This window comes from Sapajus apella, unplaced genomic scaffold, assembly GCF_009761245.1.
Source record: "Sapajus apella isolate SASKATOON/1434 unplaced genomic scaffold, GSC_monkey_1.0 scaffold1, whole genome shotgun sequence".
Classification (NCBI taxonomy): domain Eukaryota; kingdom Metazoa; phylum Chordata; class Mammalia; order Primates; family Cebidae; genus Sapajus; species Sapajus apella.
Window position 1 is genome coordinate 90,101,989 of NW_022436941.1, and position 16,742 is coordinate 90,118,730.

A 16,742-nucleotide genomic window follows, 5' to 3' on the forward strand; every position below is an offset into this window, starting at 1 on the left:
TTAAAAAAAAAATTTTTTTTTTTTTTTTTTTTTTTTTTTTTTTTTTTTGCCATCTAATGAAACAGATTTTTCCATAGCACACAGATTTACCTGTTTATTGAATAACTTCCTAGTATTCCATTGTATGCATTGTTTATCCATTCCATAAGATCTATCAAGATTTATTGATGAATATTTGGATTATCTTCAGTTTAGCCACTGCAGCATTGCTAGTTATCTTTTCTCTTGTCTTTATGTGTGCAGATACTTTTGTAGGTTAAATTCGTAAACACGGATTTGGTGGGTCAATGAGCATATATGTACTTTACGACAAATAATGGCTAGTTTGTCTTCTAAATGCTGAACCAGAATATATCTCCATCTATATCTCTTACTACATCCTTATAGTGATGGATATAATTAATATTGGTTTTTGTTTTGTAGATCATGAGTTAAAAACAAAAACCTCATTTTACTTTGCATTGTCCTGATCTCTAATAATTTTAAACATTTTTTCATGTTTATTAGCCATTTGTTTTTCTATAAATTATCTGTTTAAATCCTTAACTCACTTATTTCCTGATGAAATGTGTTTGTGTTTTTTTTTTAAATTCAAAGCTTCTAACTTTGTTGCACGTTGTATATTTCAAAAAAAAAAAAAAAAGATATGTTCATTAAAATCTAATGGCCTATCTTAGTCATATAGAGATTATAACATAGTCATTGACATAAAACCCATGATTAAAGTTCTGCTATAGTTTAATTCTTAATTTTTTCTAAGTCAAGGGAAACATAGAGGGTGTGGAGATAACTGAATATTAGAGAATAATTAGGAATATTAAACTTGCTAAATTCATCTTAAGGAATAAACTGATATCCTTTTCGAATTTCTTTAATACACTATCGGATTTCTTATTTTATTGACACCTGCTTTTTTAGTTGACAGGATCAGTTTTGGAAGATGCTTGGAAGGAAAAAGGAAAGATGGATATGGAAGAAATTATTCAGAGAATTGAAAACGTTGTACTAGATGCCAACTGCAGTAGGTAGGAAAATAAGTAATATAAATAGCCAGTATATGTCAATTTCTTGCTTTTTCTTTAGATATTGTTTTTTACTCTGCTATACTTCAGAAGGATAACAGATATGCAAAAATATTTTCTTTAAAGGAATATTTTACTTACAGTTTCTGCTCACTGGACATTTTTGCTCAATTACATTTAGAAATTGAAAAACTTAATTTTCTTATGTTAAGATATGAGTTAATTGAAAGAATGATCCAGATAGTAACTGTCTAACAAGTAAAAATACTGGTGTAAGTATAGTAGGACCCATAAAAATGTTTGAAGGATAGCCACTGCCTTTTAGGCCCATATAGTCATAGTTATGTGGAACATAATGCAAGGCTGTTTTTTAAATGAATTTATGTCAGATAGGAAATATCTAGAAAGTCAAGGCATCAAATGTACATGTTAAATTCAGGAAATAAAATTTTAGGAATCTGAGATATTTTAGGGTCCAACAGTCCTTATGGTGGATACACTAACTTATTTTCAACTTTTGTCTCAGAGATGTAAAACAGATGCTCTTGAAGCTTGTGGAACTCCGGTCAAGTAACTGGGGTAGAGTCCATGCAACTTCAACATACAGAGAAGCAACACCAGAAAATGATCCTAACTACTTTATGGTATGCCAGTGTTTATATTTTAAGTTTTGCTTGTTGCTTGAATTCGATTTTGGAAATTAGAAGAGCTACGTAAAGCTGTTCTCAGAATTTGGTGCCTAATAACTGTCTTCACTGGCTTTGAGTGACATTGCAGCCATCAGACTGAAAAAATGAAGAGGCCTGGAATTCCCCAGTGAAAGAGTGGACTAGATAGAGATCTATCCGGTGGCAAGAGAGGTTGACAAGGCTTGGACTTAAGTGAGCACAGGGATGCCAGGAAGCAGCTTTTCCAGAGAATTCATAACCAGGAACCTGCACCTCAGACTCTTACTTTGCATGTTGTAGTAAAGAAAAATAAGAAAATAAAAATGGTTACTAGGCCAATGATGCCCTGAAGCTCCTGACATGATCAAACATAAAGCAGCTGTGGAGGAATGTTCCTCCAGCCCAGGGATTGGAAATTCTTAAAAAAGGAAATGGTGGGGTTGGGGGAAACCACAGCTAAAAATGCACTGACACTAAATGACAATGCACAACAGAACAGTTCACCAAAAGACAATAGACAGCACCATTAGAACCACAAGAACTTGAAATAATATAATGGAAATCTGAAACCCATAGTTTCAAACCATAGACTTTCTCAGTGAAATGAAAATGGCTACTAGGAAGTTAGGTTCTTTTGCTTGTTCTTGCATTATCAGGTGCAGACGAGTGACATCAGCCATGCATCATTATTGTACTTACAAAAATCAATTCTGAAATGATTACATATTTGTATCACTTTGATTCATCCTAGAATGAACCAACATTTTATACATCTGATGGTGTTCCTTTCACTGCAGCTGATCCAGGTATGTTGTCTCACAATCATTCCCCCCTCCCGGTTATTTAGTAAAGCAGTAATTTTACAGAAAACCACATCCTCACCAGCACAAAATTGTAACTTTTTGATGTCTTCACATCATTTTAAAATACCAGTGTAATGGTTTGCCTAATATAGTAATGCTCTTCATAGTGACCACTTGAACCATTTCAAATGAAAATCTGATTCCACATATAGTGTCTTGTCACTTAACAGAGGATGGGAAGAATTCTCAATTAAATGCAACTATTATAATTTTATATTTCCTCTGATATTTGTTTTTATACTCTTAAGCTTTCAGATGATTAGATTGGAGGGGAAATATGGTTCTAGTTCACTGCATAGTCAGCAATATATATTAATAGGGATTAATACTTGTTGACAGGAAGAATTACACATTTTATTAATACCTGGTGGGTGAGAGTTAATTAAAATCCAAATCTCTGCACATTTCCTCTTCCAGAAGAGGATCATTCATAGAAAGATTGTCTTAATTGTAATAGATGGGACTGTAGGGTGAGGAAGAGAAATTTTTCCCATTTGGTATGAACTGCAACCAGCTTATGGTTGGAATTTTCCCGTATGTTTCCTCTGGATTGTAAGCATTAACTGTCCTGTGCCTCTAGCACAAAGAAGTTTCTTTAGGGAAAGGAAGTAGAATTAAGTTACATGCTACGGGCATCTTAAACTTCACTAAATGTTACTAAATTGTTTTCCAGCATGATTATGCCATTTAATCTTACCGAGAGCAGCATATGAGGGCTCCTGCTCCCCATCTTTGGCAATATTTACTAAACTTAATTTTTGTCCGTCGGGTTGTATGAAATTCTGTCTTGCTAATATTTTATTTCTCTTACAAGTGATATTGAATTTTTCTTGTTCCTGTTGACCTTTTTGATTTCTTCCTTCGAGAATTGCCTGCTTATACTCTTCGCTTATATTTCTGTTCAATTATTTGTCTATCTTACTGATTTGTAATTCCTTGTGTAATCTAGAAAAAAGTGATTCTTAGTCAGCTGAGGGTTTTGGTTATCCTGTTTCTCTCTGTATGTGGCTATCTTGGCATTTTGTTTATAATGTCTTGTCATGTAGAACCTTTGAGTTTTAATGTAAACAAAATTTGTGAGTCTTGTTTGTACTTTTTGTGGTTTAAGAAAGTTTCCTTACCACTTCGTTTTCTTCTAAAAATCATTGTTGCTTTTCATATTAAGGTCTTTAATCTACCAGAGCAATTTTTATATAGGATGATATCATAGGAATTAAATATTTTCCATTGACTAGTGTCTCAACAATAGCTATTAAATCATCCTTCCTTTCCTAGTTATATTAAGCCCCCTCTGTTGTATACCATGTAACTCTTCTATAAAATTGTGTGTCTTATTCCTGTGTTTGTGTGAATCTTTTTTTCTGTTAATGTCTTTCTATGCCAATGCTACACTTACTTATTTTTACCTTACTATGAGTCTTGCTATGTCTGGTAAGACAAATCTTTCCTCTTATTCTTAAAAATTACCTTGATTTATTTTGATTGTTTTTATCTTTGTCAGACCGGCTTAATTGTTTCTAGTGACTGGTTTTATAGAAATTCAGTTTGATTTTTCAGTTTCATTTTCATGGAAAAGAAATAATGAAGACAGCCAATAGATCTCAGTTTCTTTTTCTTAGGGGTTGTTTTTAAATCTGCTATACTTCAAGGAAGTAAATGAAATCTTACAGTTTTACAGAAAAATCAAGCTGAATTTTGTTTCTGCATTTTATTCAAATAATGTTGACCTTTTCTCAGAGTTTCAAATTATTTTTTTCTCATCATTCTCAGCATGCTTACTTCTGTTTTTTATTTTTGTTTTATCTATTATAACCCTTCTGTTATTTCTTATCACACATAAAATTGTTTCTTTAACTGTCATTCTTAAACTTTCATTTGGAAATGAACTCAAACTTAACGGAAAAATTACAAAAGTAAAATTGTACGAGGAATACCTTTTACCCAGGTATACTTTTTGTTAACAGTTATTTGTCATTTGTGCTCTTTTCACACACTTTTTTCTTAAACCATTTAAGTTTCATATTAATATGACCCTGATTGAATTATAGAAACTTATCCAAAATAGTTTTACATTTGCTTCTGCCAGGAGCCAGAGTGGGTATCACTGACTTGGACAGATTTTTTATTTTCTTGTCATAGGGGTTCTTTATGTAGGTAGTAAGAATTTGAGGTGGAGGCCCATTGTTAAAAATTCTCTGGGAAACCAATTTCTACGAAGTGCTGTGTCCCCACTCCAAACCCAGGTGGACACAACTAAGCTTCCCTGCTATCTCTCTCAGTTAAAATACCACTGAGGTATTTTTTGTTTTTGGTTTTTTTTTCCTTATGCAACTTTTGCTTAAGATACCAGCCCATTGAGGGTCCCAGGTTTGTGCAGGTGAGCTGGGTGTGGAGCATGGATTCCATCTTCCTGTTTCACATTGGGCCAATACCTTGCTTTCTGACTTTCTGTGGATTTTTTAATCCTAGTCCCTTAGTTACTAAGATCAACACCATCTGTCAACCTCCCAGCTGCAGCAGCTGCAGTTCATATATGGCTTTCAGTTCCTTCTTCATTTGTGACCTGATGACGTGGTTTTTCTCTTCTGTGAACTCTCATCATACATTTAAAAGAAGGCCTGTCTTACCTAGTACCTCAAGCATTTGTAGCAGGAAGGTTTTATTGTTAAAACTGTCTCTAAATTGTCAAAATTGGGTATCAAAATATCCCCAGCCCTTGAAGCTGGAGTTAAGAGTTTTATACAGACTGACACAGTCTCGGAAAAACATGGCTTTTACCCAGTCTAATATAATTGCAATAGCCTTTCAAAATTTCTGTTGGCTTCTGTTCATAAGAAACTAATTTTAAGTCTTAATAGATGATGATTGATTTTTTAATTCAGAGATTAGGACTTCATTCAGAAGTACTAGTCTTAAAAGGTATCCAATAACTCTTCCTAAGACAAGGCAGATAGAGAGCTCTAATGTCACCTTTATATTACTTTGAAGGACTCAATGAAGGGAAAGTTGGCAGAGCGGAAACATCTACCAGGTAGCTGCCTTCCCCATCTCTCTGGGAAGAAAGGGAAAGAAAATCCCCCATTCTCAGAACTGATGGAAAGCAGCAGTAGAGAATGTAAACAGTATACATTAGCCATAAATGTACATCACCTACAGTGGTTTTGATTTCCAACTTATAGTACTATATGTCACTAAGATTTCTGAGCATGCAGGGGACAAAAGCCAATTAGAAAATAAGTTTTATAAAAGCTGTTTATTTACATAATTGGTAGTTTACTGTTACTTAGACATTGGATCTACTTAAAAGTCATAATATTAAACAACATTTAGGGGACATTTCATGTGATTTTTTTTTTTCAGCATTTAGTTTTTCTCCTATGTTGTCTTACAGATTATCAAGAGAAATATCAAGAGTTACTTGAAAGAGAGGACTTTTTTCCAGATTATGAAGAAAATGGAACAGATTTAGCAGGGGCTGGTGATCCGTAAGTTTTCTTTAGTTACTAACATTCTTCATGAAATTTCTGTCTAATTTGTAGGTAGAGATTAGACTAGAAAAAGTAGCTCATAAAGTAATGGTGTTTGAGGCCAGGCGTGGTGTGTCACACCTGTAATCCCAATACTTTGGGAGGCTGAGGAGGGCAGTTCACTTGAGGCCAGTTGTTTAAGACCAGCCTGGCCAACGTGGTGAAACCTGTCTCTATCAAAAATACAAAAAATTAGCCAGGATCACAGCTACTCAGGAGGCTGAGGCACGAGAATCACTTGAAATTAGGAGGCAGAGGTTGCGGTGAGCTGAGATTGTGCCACTGCGCTCCCACTTGGGAGGCAGAGCTAGACTGTCTCAGGAAAAAAAAAAAAAAAAAGGCATTTCAGTATTTTGATTTGATGGTGTTATGTGGTAGCGCTTATGTACTAAAGTTTTTCAGAAAATTTTATTAACTCACAGATTAGTTCGGAAAATCTATAGTTGAGGAAGATAACCATTAAAATATACTGAAGCATAATTTTTTTAAAAAAACAGATTCTATTGTATCTAGACTTTAAAATAAGTTCTAAAACTTACTGTAAGATATTGGGTAACTTCTGTGTCTGCTTTTCCATCTATAAAATAAGAATAGTAGTATCTCTCCTTGAGTCTTTTTTTTTTTTTTCTTTTGAGATTAAATAGATTCTGTTGTACCTAGACTTCAAAATAAGAAGCTCTAAAACTTCCTGTAAGATCTTTTATCTGTTTCTTCACCTGCCACTCTTCGTAATTAAAGATACCTTTAACATATTCACCATCAGATTGCACTACATTTTCTTATAAAAGGACCAGGAACTTGTGAGATTTAATCCCAAATCTGTTAACAACTTGTGTATATTTGGACAAGCTACTTAGTTTCTTTTCTTCCTAAGTAGGAGATGGGAGGGAATAAATATCTTGAACTTATTTTTTTTTTATATCTCATCTCCTGTGTTGTAGATTTTTTTAAAAGTGAACCACTTTTATTCTATTGATATTTTAATTATGGGTCAGTTTGAGATCTAGAAATACAATGTTGCCATACATTTATATCCTAGTTTAATAGGAAACAAAAAAATATACGGATTTAAGGATCCAGGCAGAACTAGGAAAGTTAAGTCTACTTGGGTATACCACTGGAGGATAAAGTTGTTCGTGGCATTGAACTTCAGGTTATCCTCCTAAGTTTGTTTGGGTAAGCATCATATTCTCTTGCCCTAATGAACTCATGGTTATTTCAACACATGGCCCTGTATTGGAAATGGGGAAGAAACAGAAAAGAACCCATCAGCAGTTGGTAGGATTGGCAAGATTGCTTTTTCACACTTGTAGGTGGAAAGGATTGGATTATTGGGGGCGGGGAAGGGTGTAGCTAGAATCATATTGTGGAGGAAAAGTGTAGAAAAAGGGGCAAGACGTGGAGTCAGACAAATTCTGGCCCCGCCACACATTTAAAATTTTACATTGTTTACTTAACTTTCCAGAGTCTTTATTTTCCATCTCCAAAATGAAGATGATCATAATGTGTATCTTTTTAAGATGGCTATGGGCATTCAGTAAGAATGTGTAGATTAAATCCTTAATTGACACTTTAAATCTTTCCCCCATACTTAACTATGGGAAGCCTTGCTTTCCACCACTTTAAACTACCTAATAGTTGGAAAAAAATCTGATGATCTCAAAAGTAGCTTTCTATGAAAGTCTGATTCCAAATAAATGGGAATGTGTCAAAACTGTCATCATGGGAATAACCCGGCAGAAATCATAGCAGGAATAACACTTTCTGTTGTTAAGTAGACATAAAATATTAGTGCATCACTAGAGGTGAATGGCATATTTGAAATTATGTTATATTAATAGTTATAGTGTAATTGTTTATTGGTAAGGTAAATTTATTAATATCAATCTTGAGCCCCAAGCTTATATGTCAAGCCTTTGATTTAACTTTCAGATTATAGAAATTGACTTTGTCTGAAAGTATAGTAGATGATCAAATTAAGCATTTGGTTGTCCAAAGACTGCCATTAATGTAATTCTCAGGTTAGGCTTGTGTTCTATTATAATTCAGTCTAGGAAAGTTGTATTCTTTTTTTCATGACTTAGCATCATAGACATTTTCTGAATTGAAAAACCTTACACTTACAAATCATCTTTGCTCTTACAGATACTTGGATGATATTGATGATGAGATGGACCCAGAGATAGAAGAAGCTTATGAAAAGTTTTGTTTGGAATCAGAGCGTAAGCGAAAACAGTAAAGTTAAATTTCAGCATATCAGTTTTATAAAGCAGTTTAGGTATGGTGATTTAGCAGAACACAGGAAAGCAAGAAAATGTGTCATACTTATACCAAATTAAGGATGTTGAGTTATATTACTAATGTATGCAACTTTAATTTTGTTTAACACTATCTGCCAAAATAAACTTTATTCCCTATAACTTAAAATGTGTATATATATATAATAGTTTATTATGTACAGTTAATTCTACTGTTTTGGCTGCAATAAAATCGATTTTGAAATAAATGAAATGTTGAAAATTTTGCTAGTTGGTTAGATGCTTATCCTTTAAATTCTACGTTTCTTTAGGGGAAAAAGTCTTAGTCTGGAAATACATATTACTGCAGAAATGTAGCATCCTTTTTTAAGTAGGAGTATTATAGCTTTCATTTTAGTTTGACGTTTAGTGTCCCAATGAATTGAATTTCAAATACGAATCATAATCTTGAAAATCTTTAGCACTAAAGTCTTGGAATACATCATCAACAGCTGACTTATATATGCAGATGCTATTTGATACTAAGGGCTTTTTAAATGTCATGGGGGAAGAAAAACGACTTGGTGAACTCCAGCTAAACAAACCAAGACTTCACCGAAGATTTATTTCAATTCTAGAATTGTTCTTTTTTTTTTTTTTTTTTTTTTTCCAACTGACTAACTTCATTACCTTAAGGCCTAGAACATTATTCTGCTTTATTTATATGGCTTTCTCACTTTTATTTTGTAGCACGGGTTGCATCAACTTTTTTACTAGAGAATTTTACTAGATATTTGTCATTCAGGTTTTCATCTGCTTTATAATTGATACACCTTGAGGGTCACTTTTCTAATACTTTTACTATAATGTGGTACCACCTCAACCCTAATAAATAATATTTTTACCTAATGTCAAATCTTTTTCCAGCTAACTAAAAATAAAACTTATGTACAAAAGGATTGCTTGTAAATATGCATGTAAATAGTTCTGTTAATAACCCACTGTTTTACATTTGGTACATCAGTGTCTGCTAATACAGTTAGCTTTCTCACTTTTCTGCTTGTTTGTTCAGTCTGAATTAAAATTAGACTTTGAAAATAAACCTTAAATAGTTCTGTTTCCTGTAAATTTTTGCAGTGGCATCTGGTATTTTAAATAATTTGCTGTTGAACTTGTATATATGACATAATGAGTTTACTTAATGGTTTGAAATCAAAGACATCATATTAGAAGATATTTTATTCATTCTTTTTTTTTTTCTTTTTTTCATTTTTGAGACGGAGTTTCGCTCTTGTTACCCAGGCTGGAGTGCAATGGCGCGATCTCGGCTCACCGCAACCTCCGCCTCCTGGGTTCAGGCAATTCTCCTGCCTCAGCCTCCTGAGTAGCTGGGATTACAGGCACACGCCACCATGCCCAGCTGAATTTTTGTATTTTTAGTAGAGACGGGGTTTCACCATGTTGACCAGGATGGTCTCGATCTCTTGACCTCATGATCCACCCGCCTCGGCCTCCCAAAGTGCTGGGATTACAGGCTTGAGCCACCGCGCCCGGCCCGATATTTTATTCATTCTCTAAAGAATTCAGTAACAAGTCTACCTTGAAAAACAAACATAAAACATTAAAACTTTAAAATTCCTTCTATAAAGGGGAAGTTTGTACATAATTGGAGTTTTTGGGCATTGTAGTAGTAAGAATTCTTTTTTCAAAATGGCTCCTGTAACATGGCAGCTATTAAAATAATCTGCAGTTCTAAAGATAGCACTGACTGCAAATATTGGAGGGAGAGGAGGAGATGTTGAGATGGGGCAATACGGTAGACCAGAGACAAGGAATGCTAACAGCATATACTTGAAACCTTTAGCAGCTGCTTTGTGAATAACTATCCAGTATTTACCTACTAGCTCATTGTCACCAACTATTGCTCTACTCACAGTAGCTATTAACAAGATCAGTATCTATTCCCAGTATTAGTGATTCTTGATTAAAAAAAAAAAAAAGCACAGAAACCTAGCATATTAAAACAATCATTTTAATTATGCTCATGGACTCTATGATTCAGGAACTTGGAGAGGGCACAATGGAGATGGCTTTTCTCTAGTCTGATGTCTGAGGCCTAGTCCAGGAAAATAGGGCTGGGGGTAATTTGAACATCTGGTAGCTATAATCATCTGGAGTCATGGTACTGAGATGACTTAAAGCCAAGATTAGATTGAAATGGTTCACCAGAACCATCTACACTTCACTTGTCCATGTAGCTTGGACTTCTCTCAGCATGTTGGCTGAATGCTGAGGGGCCATTTCAAAAGACTCAGAACCTGCATTTGGAAGTCATACGGCATTAACTTCCACTATATTCTCTTGGTTCTAAGCAAGTCACTAAAACAATATTCAGATAGGAGGCCATCAGGAGCATGTGGCCATATTTTAAAACTGATGGCTTGAGCCTGGTGATGTTTGGTTGACCAGACTTTGCATAATTGACCACACAAGTACATAATGAAAGGAAGAGTTGCCCCTTTCCACAAATTTTGGCCTTTAGGATTGCCATGCCTTCAACAGAAACATGTCAGCAAGTCTTGAGGAAAGATCATTCTCCAATGAGCAGACACAGGTGCTAGTAAATATCATAGTCTTGTGTTCTGGCAACAAAACACAAATATTGGTCTTAACCTAGAAGTTGTGTCATCAACTCTGACCCTGTGTCTTTATAGACATAGACTACCAGGCATAGACTACCAGGAACATACCTGTACACACATGTTGAGCTTACTGTTGCAGTGAAGGAGAACACACACCTTGGGGTTATGGGGTACATTAGTAAGAGTGTGTTAGAACCTATGATAGGATTTGGGCTTTGGTTGGGTAATTTGGGGGATGGTCTAAGAAACTGGAGGTTCACTCTAGGTTGGGTCTTATCAGAAATCAAGCTTAATTCTATAATTAGGTACTTCATTAAATCTTTAGGGAGGACAGATGAATATGGATTAAGTTGTACTTAAGGGAGAAAAATCACATGTAATGAGAGGAGGGTGTTTGGCATGAAAGTAAACTCTAGGACTGAAAGTGGCTCAAACAAAAAAAAAGCAGCTCAACCACTGTCAGGTTAGGGGGACAGACAGATAAAGACAGCTGCAAAGTTAACAGGAAACTGTTAGGTCCTGCAGCAGCTATAAAATACCATCATGACTCCCTCCTTGTGTGACCACTGCTTTGTTACCTGTGACACCCTTAGACCTGCTTTGCTATACTCATCTATTAATTGGGTTATCCATTTGCTAAACTGCCCTCATCTAAAGCACCACCAATCCCTAGTTAATTCTCACTTCTATGCTTGCTGCAGAAATAGCATCCAACCCAGAACTGGTCTCCCTTCCCTTAGAGCTTGCTCAGAACCCTGCAGTAGGAATTCAGACCTTACCAAAGATGGCACACCTTGCTCTCTTGTGGAATGCACCATCTTTGCTGTTTCTGTTTCCCTTGCTTGCAAATCAATAAACAGTTTTGTCAGAAGACAGGCTTGAGCCTAGTGGTCTTTGGCTGATAAGACTTCAGCAGATGTAAATAATTTAAGCTCATGTGTGCTGCTGCTCTATTGTGTTAGCCTGGCAAAACACCCACCCTGAATGAACCCAACCCTGCTTCTGCATTCTTGTAGCTGGAGGTCATGTTTCTGGTTTTTATCACTGTAAATTCATGCTTAGCACATTCAGTTAGGCTGTCAATGCTGACAAAAATCAATGTGTTTCTCTTCTATCCTTCTAGAACTATTTCAAACCTTCACTCTAAAGGCGCTTTCACCCCCTAACTGATTAATTCACAGGGAAAAAACAAAAGAAACATGATACCCATGTACACAAATGCATCTGCATTCACTTCATCCCTCCTCTTCCTGTACAGAAAAAATCCCTTTTCTTATTAAAGGCCAGTTACTTAACATGTGCTGGAATCCTATCTCCTCTCATTCTCTCATGGAGTCTATTGTTACTTGGTCTGTATTTTTCCTCTCTACTTTTGCTCTTTGCAAGGACTGTTGAACATGCCATTCTCATCAGAAGAAATCTGCTTCTCATATTTCTCTCCAATCACAGTCCTATCTTTGCTTTACAGTCAGACTTCTCAAGTGTCTTCCCATGTTTTCCATGTCCTTACCTCCTATTTGCGCTTAAAACCCACAATGGCAACTGCCCCCATTGTATACAGTGGCCTTCACTAGAGTCACCAATGACCTCTATGTCCCTAAGTCCTGGAGAGACTTCATTCTTAGCTTTTCCTGTGGCAATATGTGACATTGTTAAGTGACACTAAAATTGAAAACCTCTAGGCATCTAGGACACAGTTAACTTACTTTCAATCTTTATGCTGTTCTTCCTCATAGCTTTTGTGGGCTTCTTTTCCTTTACTTAATCTGTACATAATAGCGTTCTTCAAAGTTCAGTGCTAAGCATTCTTTTCTTGTGTCACAATATTCTTGGACTACTTCATCCTCTCCTGTAGCTTCAGTTAGCAGCTATCAGGCAGTGACCTCCAGATTTGTTTCTACCTCCTGATTGCAGACCTTTACTGATTTACCATTTCCACCAGGTGGACTAACAAAATTCATGCTGTCACTAAACTTGCTCTTCCTCTTATCCCCCTCTCATTAGTAGCACTGCCACCAATCCACTTGTCCCAACCAGAAACCCTGGCATTGCTTATGATTCAACCCTCCCTTATCCCCAGGTTCAATCATCACCAAATATAAAGTCAATCTCCTAAATATTTTTTGGAGCTGTGCTTGTCATCTGAGCTGCCCAGGTGCTGCATCTGAGCTGCCATGATCTCTACTGTTGCTTTTTCAAAAGCCTTCTACCAAGTTATCCATATCAACTCTTGCATCCTACAATCCTTTCTCTACTTAGCAGTTCCAAGAATCTAATGTAAAACTCTGTAGTAGATAGGATTTCTATATAGGAGGTTTTTAGACATTGGAAGGTAAAAGGTGGGGGTGAGATAGGACCTAAGTTAGCATTATATAATGCAAACTGATGTTACAGGTCAATACAAATGTGATCGTCTGACGATGCCTTTATTTATGCTTAATGTAAGATTGATATTAATTTATATATCAGCCTTTTTTAAATGAAGATAAATTAGGGGGTTAGATTGCTCCCCATCTCATGGTGCTGCCATGTGTGCTTAAACACCGTGTGTGTGTGTGTGTGTGTGTGTGTGTGTGTGTGTGTGTGTGTGTGTGTGTGTTTTTGGATTTTTGGTTGGTTGCTTGCTTGTTTGTTTTGAGACGGAGACTTGTTCTGTCACCCAGGCTGTAGTGCAGTGACACGATCTTGGCTCACTGCAACCTCCACCTCCCAGGTTCAAGCAATTCTCCTGCCTCAATCTCCTGAGTCACTGGGATTACAGGTGCCTGCTACCATGCCCGGCTAATTTTTGTATTTTTTGGTAGAGGTGGGGTTTCACCATGTTGGCCAGGCTTGCCTCAAACTGCTGACCTCAGGTGATCTACCCACTTCGGCCTCCCAAAGTGCTGGGATTACAGGTGTGAGCCACCATGCCTGGCCTACTTAAACACCTTGTAATAAACAATTATACCTCAATAAAGCTGTTAAAAAAAAAAAAAAACTTGGCCAAAAATAGAGACCTCTTTTTTTCCTAATTTGGTGTCAGAGAATATAAATCTTGAGTCCATAAATCCCTAATGTTCTGTACTCTGCCTGCCCATCTCTGTACCCCACTCCAGGATTCCTTTCCCTTCAGGCTACTTTCCTCCCTAACCATGCTTTAACCACACCTGCTTTATTTCAGTCCTTTTAAACAGAAAGCTCTTTCCCTTGGGCCTCACCGCCTTAACACAGGGACCTTAACCTCTGCTTGAAATACTTTCCCCCCTACTTTACCTGGCTAACATGTACTTAAACTTTAAATTTCAGTGGAAATATTTTCTCAGCCTAGGTTAAATCTGCTCGTTACAGATACACCATGGAAATATTGAGAGTTCCATTCCAGACCACCACAATAAAGCAAATATTGCAATAAAGTAAGTTGGGAATTCTTTGGTTTCCCAGTACATATAAAAGTTGCATTTATACTATACAGTAGCTTATTAAGTGTTCAGTAGTGTATTTTTTAAATGTACGTAACTTAATTTAAAAATTCTTTATTGCTAGAAAATAAAAGTGATATGAGTCTTCAGTGAATCATAATCTTTTTGCTGGTGAAGGGTCTTGCCCCAGTGTTGATGGCTGTTGACTGATTCAGGTGGTGGCTGCTGAAGGCTGGGATAGCTGTGGCAATTTCTTAAAATACACCAACAATGAAGTTTGTCTCTTCCTTTCAATAAAGATTTATTTAGCATGCAATGCTGTGTGATAGCATTTTATGCACAGTAGAACTTCTTTAAAAATGTGAGTCAATCATCTTAAACCCTACTGTTGTTTTATCAACAAAGTTTATGTAATATTCAAAATCCTTTGTCTTTTCAACAATATTCAGCATCTTCACTAGGAGTGGTTTCCATTTCAAGAAATTACTTTCTTTACTAATCCATAAGAAGCAACTCATCCATTCAAGGTTCATCAGGAGATGGTAGCAATTCAGTCACATCTTCAGGCTCCAATTCTCATTCTAGTTCTTTTGCTGTTTCCACCACATCTGCAGTCGCTTCCTTCGCTAAAGACCTGAACACTTCAAACTCAACCATGAGGATTAGAATCAACTTCTTCCAAACTCCTCTTAATGTTGATATTTTGACCTCCTCCCAAGAAGCACAAATGTTTTTAATGACATCTAGAATGGTGAATCTTTTCCTGAAGGTTTTCAATTGACTTTGCCGAGACCCATTAGAAACACCACTTCCTATGGCAGCTATAGTCTCACGAAATGCATTTCTTAAATAACAAGACTCGGAAATCAAAATTACTTATTGACCCATGGGCTGCAGAATGGATGCTGTGTTAGCAGGCATGAAAACTAATCTCCTTGTACATCTTCATCAGAGCTCTTAGGTGACCAGGTGCATTGTCAACGAGTAATAATATTTTAAAAGAAATCTATTTTTCTGAGTGTAGTTCTCAACAATGGGCTTAAAATATTCAGTAAATCATACTGTACACAGATGTGCTGTCATCCAGGCTCTGTTGTTTCTAGAGCACAGGCAGAGTAGATTTAACATAATTCTTAAGGACTCTAGGATTTTCAAATGGGAAATGAGCATTGGTTTCAACTTCAAGTCACCAGCTACATTAGACCTTCACAAGACAATCAGCCTGTCCTGTGAAGTTTTGAAACCAGGCATTGATTTCTCTCTGGCTATGAAAGTCCTGGATGACATCTTCCACTAGAAGCCTGTTGCATCTGCATTAAAAATCTGCTGTTTACTTTGGCTGCCTTCATCAGTGACCTTTGTTAGATCTGGATAACTTGCAGCTTCTACATCAGCACCTACTGCTTCACCTTGCCCTTTTTTGTTATGGAGATGGCTTCTTTCCTTAAACTTCATGAACCAACCACTGATAGCTTCAAACTTTTCTTCAACTTTCTCACTTTTTTCAGCCTTCACAGAATTGAAGAGAGTTAGGGTCTTGTTCTGGATTAGGCTTTGGTTTAAGGGAAAGTTGTGGCTGGTTTGATCTTCTATCCAGACCATTCAAACTTTCTCCATATCAGCAATAAAGCTGTTTGGGTTTTTCTTATTATTCATATGTTCACTGGAGGAGTACTTTTAATTTCCTTCAAGAATTTTTTCTTTTTATTCACAACTTGGCTGTTTGACACAAGAGGCTTAGCTTTCAGCCTATCTTGGCTTTCAACATGCCTTCCTTATAGGCTTATTCATTTCTAGCTTTTAATTTAAAGTGAGAGACATATAACTCTTTTACTTGGACACTTAGAGGCCACTGTACAGGTATTAATTGGCCTAATTTCAATATTGTTGTGTCTCAAGGAATAGGGAGGCTCCAGGAGCGGGAGAGAGATGAGAGCGGCCATTGAGTAGAGCAGCCAGACACACGCAGTATGTTTTGATCAACTTGTTACCGGTGGAAGAGATCTGAGTTACTGCAAGTTACCAGCAGCCTATCCTTATGGGTCCATAGCAACTTCAGTCCTGGCCTCCTCAGAAGAAAGAATTTGACTGAGGGGCATAAAGCAGAAAAAGAGACCAAGGCATGTTCCAGAGCAGGAGTTGAAAGCTTATTTTTAAAAATACCTTAGAACAGGAAAGGAAGGTGAGCATAGAAGAGACCCAACTAGGCATGTGAAGGTTAAAGAGAGAAGGTCAAGTGCCCCATTTAACCATGATCCTAGGACGTTCATAAGCTTGCCTCTTTCACATGATTATTCTGTTAGGGTGGGCTCTCACATGCTCAGAGCCTTCCTCACCCTTGAGAAGTGAGCACACACAGTGTGTTTATGGGGTTATACATAT

The 16,742-nt window shown here is 36.4% G+C and overlaps 1 protein-coding gene across 5 annotated transcripts in view; it reads left to right on the plus strand.

The window, feature by feature from the left end:
• The window catches only part of PAIP1 (poly(A) binding protein interacting protein 1), a 32,112-nt gene extending 22,686 nt beyond the window's left edge, over nucleotides 1-9,426 (plus strand). For 4 of the 5 annotated variants that reach the window (XM_032281317.1, XM_032281325.1, XM_032281300.1 and 1 more), the window contains exons 7-11: nucleotides 919-1,025; nucleotides 1,549-1,666; nucleotides 2,442-2,496; nucleotides 5,945-6,038; nucleotides 8,226-9,426. In XM_032281317.1, coding sequence (XP_032137208.1) covers nucleotides 919-1,025; nucleotides 1,549-1,666; nucleotides 2,442-2,496; nucleotides 5,945-6,038; nucleotides 8,226-8,319 — 468 coding nt within the window. In that variant the 3' untranslated portion in view covers nucleotides 8,320-9,426. The remainder of the gene's footprint in view (nucleotides 1-918; nucleotides 1,026-1,548; nucleotides 1,667-2,441; nucleotides 2,497-5,944; nucleotides 6,039-8,225) is intronic. The other variant, XM_032281306.1, reaches the window with a different exon arrangement.
• Nucleotides 9,427-16,742: the final 7,316 nt, after the last annotated feature.